The sequence below is a fragment of the Engystomops pustulosus genome, chromosome 9, assembly GCF_040894005.1.
Source record: "Engystomops pustulosus chromosome 9, aEngPut4.maternal, whole genome shotgun sequence".
Taxonomy (NCBI): domain Eukaryota; kingdom Metazoa; phylum Chordata; class Amphibia; order Anura; family Leptodactylidae; genus Engystomops; species Engystomops pustulosus.
This window is the reverse complement of record NC_092419.1, coordinates 111707494-111714437: the sequence shown is the minus strand read 5'-3', so window position 1 is coordinate 111714437 and position 6944 is coordinate 111707494. Positions and strand designations below refer to the sequence as shown.

Sequence of the window (6944 nt, the reverse complement as noted above, 5' to 3'; positions counted from 1 at the left end):
AAAAATGATTTTTGAAATGACAAAAGGCAATTTGGGTGGATGAATATTACTTTTGTAAGCACAAAACAGATTTTGTGAGAACAAATTTGAATTCTGTGTCCATAGTATGAGTTCTGTGATCACTAAATTTCGTGCCACTAAACACACTGGGGGTCATTTACTAAGGGCCCGATTCGCGTTTTCCCGACGTGTTACCTGAATATTTCCGATTTGCGCCGATTTTCCCTGAATTGCACCAGGTTTTTGGCGCACGCGATCGGATTGTGTCGCATCGGCGCTGGCATTGCACGCGACGGAAATCAGGGGGCATGGCCAAACAAAAACCCGACGGATTCGGAGAAACCGCCGCATTTAAAAAAAAAAAGTGCCGCTGGACATGCACTTACCTTCACCAAGTATAGGATCGTGAACTCCGGCGGACCTCGGCGGACTTCAGTGCAGCAGTGACACCTGGTGGACGTCGGAGTAACTGCCTTAGTGAATCGCCGGACCCAAATCCACCACAGAGAACGCGCCGCTGGATCGCGACAGGACCGGGTAGGTAAATCTGCCCCATTTTGTTTCACAGAATGCATTGGGGCACATTTACTTACCCGGTCCTGTCGCGATCCTGTCGTGCGTTTTCCGACAAGGATTCGGGTCTGCCGCTATTCACTAAGACGTGCACCAGAGTTCCTGCATCCGCCGAGGTCCCCGGAGTTCACCTGCTTCCTCCCGCTGCTTGTAAGTGGATGGCTTGCAACAGAATTGGAATTTTAAATCCCGCGCGTAGTCCGAATCCGTCGTGTTGTCCGATGGCCTGCCCCCCGATTTGCGTCGCATGTCATCTGCACCTATAGCAACCAATTAGATCTCAGCTTACATTATTTCAATGTTGTCTCTGAAGTGAAAGCTGATCCCTGGTTGGTTGGTATTGACACGTGACGATTTATCAGTCCGGATCCTCCATGTTGGTAAATGAATAAATAATTTTAGATATTACTGAATTAGGTTCCACAATCTTAGGATATAACAACCTGCTGAAAACATATCATATTACTTCCTTATTATTCATGTCACCTCCTGATAATGTCTCAGGCCTAATGTAATAATGTATCTGTAAGCTATAGAACATCCTACAGAACATCCTATGACATACGTGGAAGAGGGTGATGTCATAAAGCACCTCTCTGTGAGGTTCCGTGATTCTCATTGTCTCCGTAGTGACGGCGGCCATCATCCACCCAGACGCCAGGTTCCCATAAACCAGAGAGAATGGATCCGACCATCGCCCCCCAGACAGAGGCCATCAAGACCGAAAATGATGAGTTACTGACCCAGAACAGGGAACTTAGGAAGATGATATTTCTGCTACAGGAGAACGTGGACCTGAGATCCAACCTGGACAAATTACACAGCACTCCGGAGGAGAACCAGCCGCATATTACAAAGCTCAAAGCGGACGAGGAAGGCGAGGAGAGCGACGCCAAGCAGACAAGACCCTCCAAGTACTCCAGGACGGATGGTGCCCACATGGACGGAACAGAAGACCCCACACAACATGGCAGCCCCGGCACAGGGACAGGTAAGAAAAGATGGAAAAACATGGGCACCCCGGATTCACATTCACGCGTTGTACAAAACACGAGGAAACATGGACAACCCCTTTAAGAACCCAATATTATCAATAGGACGTGCTCTAGGGTGTTGGCATAGATTTTTACATTTGAGATCTCAGACTTTAAAATATCCCCCCGACTCCATTTCTTACCCCACAGCTGAGGGCAGGGATGTACATGGGAGCCACTATTATACAGCGCCGACCATTTAATTGTTACTTGTTATTATATCAAGGGTTAAAATCAAATGAATCGAATTATAATTTTAATTTTTTCCATCTTTCTTCTCGTCCTTCTGCCTTCTGCATTGCACACATATTTGGGGTCATTTACTAAGGGCCCGATTCGCGTTTTGCCGAAGTGTGACCCGAATATTTCCGATTTGCGCCGATTTCCCCTGAATTGCCCCGGGATTTTGGCGCACGCGATCGGATTGTGGCGCATCGGCGCTGGCATGCATGCGACGGAAATCGGGGGCGTGGCCGAACGAAAACCCGACAGATTCGGAAAAACCACCACATTTTTTTAAATAAATGTGTCGCGGAGCTTACGCTTACCTTCACTCAGCCCGGCTCGGTGTATTCCAGTGCGTTCCGGGGAACTTTAGCGCAGCAGCGCCACCTGGTGGACGTCAGAGGAACTGCCTTAATAAATCCCGGCCGGACCCGAATCCAGCGCAGAGAACGCGCCGCTGGATCGCGAATGGACCGGGTAAGTAAATCTGCCCCAATGGGGCTCATTAACGAAGGGTCCGCGGAACGCGATTCTGTCGGGTTTCCCGAATATTTCCTTTTTGCACCGAATTGCCCCGGGTTTTTGACGCACACGATCGGATTGTGGTGGTACAGTATTATAAGTGTTTCTATATTGTGCACTACATTTAACGTGCATTGTAAGAGACTTTGGTACCCTACATATAACATAAAAACCTCTATATTGTACCCTACATATAGCTGTATATTGTACACCACCTCTATATTGTACCCTACATATAGCTGTATATTGTACACCACCTCTATATTGTACCCTACATATAGCTGTATATTGTACACCACCTCTATATTGTACCCTATATATAGCTGTATATTGTACACCACCTCTATATTGTACCCTACATATAGCTGTATATTGTACACCACCTCTATATTGTACCCTACATATAGCTGTATATTGTACACCACCTCTATATTGTACCCTACATATAGCTGTATATTGTACACCACCTCTATATTGTACCCTACATATAGCTGTATATTGTACACCACCTCTATATTGTACCCTACATATAGCTGTATATTGTACACCACCTCTATATTGTACCCTACATATAGCTGTATATTGTACACCACCTCTATATTGTACCCTACATATAGCTGTATATTGTACACCACCTCTATATTGTACCCTACATATAGCTGTATATTGTACACCACCTCTATATTGTACCCTACATATAGCTGTATATTGTACACCACCTCTATATTGTACCCTACATATAGCTGTATATTGTACACCACCTCTATATTGTACCCTACATATAGCTGTATATTGTACACCACCTCTATATTGTACCCTACATATGGCTGTATATTGTACACCACCTCTATATTGTACCCTACATATGGCTGTATATTGTACACCACCTCTATATTGTACCCTACATATAGCTGTATATTGTACACCACCTCTATATTGTACCCTACATATAGCTGTATATTGTACACCACCTCTATATTGTACCCTACATATAGCTGTATATTGTACACCACCTCTATATTGTACCCTACATATACCTGTATATTGTACACCACCTCTATATTGTACCCTACATATACCTGTATATTGTACACCACCTCTATATTGTACCCTACATATAGCTGTATATTGTACACCACCTCTATATTGTACCCTACATATAGCTGTATATTGTACACCACCTCTATATTGTACCCTACATATAGCTGTATATTGTACACCACCTCTATATTGTACCCTACATATAGCTGTATATTGTACACCACCTCTATATTGTACCCTACATATAGCTGTATATTGTACACCACCTCTATATTGTACCCTACATATAGCTGTATATTGTACACCACCTCTATATTGTACCCTACATATACCTGTATATTGTACACCACCTCTATATTGTACCCTACATATAGCTGTATATTGTACACCACCTCTATATTGTACCCTACATATAGCTGTATATTGTACACCACCTCTATATTGTACCCTACATATAGCTGTATATTGTACACCACCTCTATATTGTACCCTACATATAGCTGTATATTGTACACCACCTCTATATTGTACCCTACATATAGCTGTATATTGTACACCACCTCTATATTGTACCCTACATATAGCTGTATATTGTACACCACCTCTATATTGTACCCTACATATAGCTGTATATTGTACACCACCTCTATATTGTACCCTACATATACCTGTATATTGTACACCACCTCTATATTGTACCCTACATATAGCTGTATATTGTACACCACCTCTATATTGTACCCTACATATAGCTGTATATTGTACACCACCTCTATATTGTACCCTACATATAGCTGTATATTGTACACCACCTCTATATTGTACCCTACATATGGCTGTATATTGTACACCACCTCTATATTGTACCCTACATATAGCTGTATATTGTACACCACCTCTATATTGTACCCTACATATACCTGTATATTGTACACCACCTCTATATTGTACCCTACATATGGCTGTATATTGTACACCACCTCTATATTGTACCCTACATATAGCTGTATATTGTACACCTCCTCTATATTGTACCCTATATACAACATCCATTGTAAAAGACGACTATATTGTGCATCATGTATAACTTACAGATGGAACCAGAGCCGTATACAGAGACACGTGTATGTTCCCTCACATGACATCGGAATGAACCTTTCCTGAGAGAACAATGAGAGAGGGGATTTAAGGGCATTTTATGACTCTCTGCAATGTCAAAAGTTTCCATCCATTTCATTAGTATTTGGTACCATTACATTTATACTATATCTACCATCAAAATCCATCATGATAAACCAGGGGCACGTACTCATAGATCCAGGAACTGTGACTGGGGTAATCTTCTCCTCCCTTCTAAAATCAACTTTTAAAATGAGGCTAATGACACAGAAGTTCTCTGGGGGTGTTACCAGAGCCCCTTAGTGCTGTAACTTCACAGGCTGTTACCGCCTCCCCTCACCTTCTTTAGCACTTCCCCGTCTCTGCATAATTCATACAGATGAATGAGGCACTTTCAGGTTTCTGGAAATTGTACCTAAGGACGAACCAGACTTGTGCAAGTTCACATTTCCCTTCCAGATATCTTGGTTGATTTCTTTAGAAATTCAAAGACATGAAATCATGATATGCGCTGCCTCAAATTGTTTAAATACATAGGGGCTCATTTACTAAGGGGCCGAATCGCCGGGTTTCCCCAAATATTACCGATTTGTGCCGTTTTTCCCTGAATTGCCCCAGGAATTTGGCGCGCACAATTTTATCTTGCCGCATCTTGGCGCTGGCATGCACGCGATGGAAATCGGGGGGCGTGTCCATCGGAAAACCAGACAGATTCGGAAAAAAAACGGTATTTAAAAAAGAATTTGTGTCGCTTGACACGCACTTACATGCACCAAAGAGAAGAAGGTGAACTCCGGCGGACCTCGGCGCTGCAGCGACACCTGGTGGACATCGGGCGCAAGACCTTAGTGAATCCCGGCGAACCCCAATCCTCGTCGGAGAACGCACTGCTGGATCGCGACTGGACCGGGTAAGTAAATCTGCCCCATAGTATTTGCAAAAAATAAAAGTTGTACTCTTTGATGTATGAGTTGGGTAACAGGTGAGAGGCCCAGGACCTGTATAGTAATGGTGGTAACTTTGTAACGTTGTCCTCCGCAGGTTCCAAACAGCTGAGTCTCATGCAGCAGATCATAGGGGAGATCGCCTTCCAGCTGGATCGCAGAATACTCACCTTTATCTTTCCGGATCAGACAAGACTGTACGGGGTGTCTGTAGCCAACATCCCACAGAAGATCATGGAGGTAACATGGGATACAAACTAAATCGGTTCACATTCCACACAAAACGTAACATTTCCAGGACCCCAGTGTAGATATGACGCTCCGTCTCCGGGTTCCAGCGCAGGTGAAAATGTTGGTGGTCACAAGCCCAAATGCAGAGAGTCCGTGGGCCGTGGTGTAAGACACATCAGGGATCGGCCACAACACGTCCCCATGGGGGGTTGATGGGAGCTTTATGGGTATAAGTTGTCAGGGTGCAAGAGGCATTTTGAGGAATTCTCTTGATCGCTGGGAGCCCCAGAAATCAGACACTTATCCCCTAACCCGTGGATAAGAGTCTTCTTCAATGATATGTTCCTCATTCCGTATATACAGGCCCCTCTGGTGAAGAATACTTCATCCCACCATCACATCCCTGGACTATAGGTAACCCTAATGCCTGACCTCTGACCCCCCTGTCTCATTGATGATGGTCCAAGCACCTGAGATGTTTGAGGAGATGTTTGAGGTGGTTCTTCTCACAATCACTATAGTGAGACATCTATCACTTCTTCTCGGCCACCACATGAACGTTCCTCTCCCTGTACCCCATTGTTATCAGGCCGCTACCGATCCTGCGACAGGAAATGTTGACGAGAAGAAGCGGACGTCCATGCTGCAGAGATATGACGAGATGATGAAAACGCTGAAGCAGCATGGCTACGACACGGCCGTCCATCCAACCTTCTCGGAGAACATGGTCAATGCCTACGGGATCATGAAGCAGCATCCGCCCCCAGACTCCACCGAAATGCACAGCTTGTGTGACCCCGAAAACCTGAAGAAGATGGCCTACTGCGCCGTGCCGAGCTCCGATCTGGAAAATGTCCTCATTCTGCTGAAGTGTCTGTGTAAGCTTTCCAAGCGAGATGGAAAACCGCTGTTCCGCCTGTAAGATCCTGAGATACTCCGGCCAATAAATATACGGAATACGGACCAAATATTCTGGTTTACGGGTTTTCAATAGCAACGTAGCGCAACCAGCTATATACAGATAGGGTGACATTATATTTGTGGGATGAGAATGGCGCACGTGCTGGGAGCCCCATACAGCTGACCAATGGCGTAACTGCAGCCGATGCAGCCGTACTATGGGGCCCATTAGCCTTAGGGGACTGCACCCAGGGCCGGAGTGGGAATTTAAAGTGGCCCCAGAAAAAGATTAAAAGTAGCCCCATGATAAAGGCGGGTCCAATTTACTTTAGGCGTGGCTATCACAAGTAGGCGG

At 44.8% G+C, this 6944-nt stretch overlaps 1 protein-coding gene across 1 annotated transcript; it reads left to right on the top strand.

Moving 5' to 3' along the window:
- Positions 1-5531: 5531 nt before the first annotated feature.
- LOC140077275 (speriolin-like protein) lies at positions 5532-6657 on the top strand. The gene is made up of 2 exons (XM_072124296.1): positions 5532-5698; positions 6279-6657. The coding sequence occupies exons 1-2, from the start codon at positions 5576-5578 to the stop codon at positions 6609-6611; spliced, it is 456 nt and encodes a 151-aa protein (XP_071980397.1). The 5' UTR covers positions 5532-5575; the 3' UTR covers positions 6612-6657.
- Positions 6658-6944: the final 287 nt, after the last annotated feature.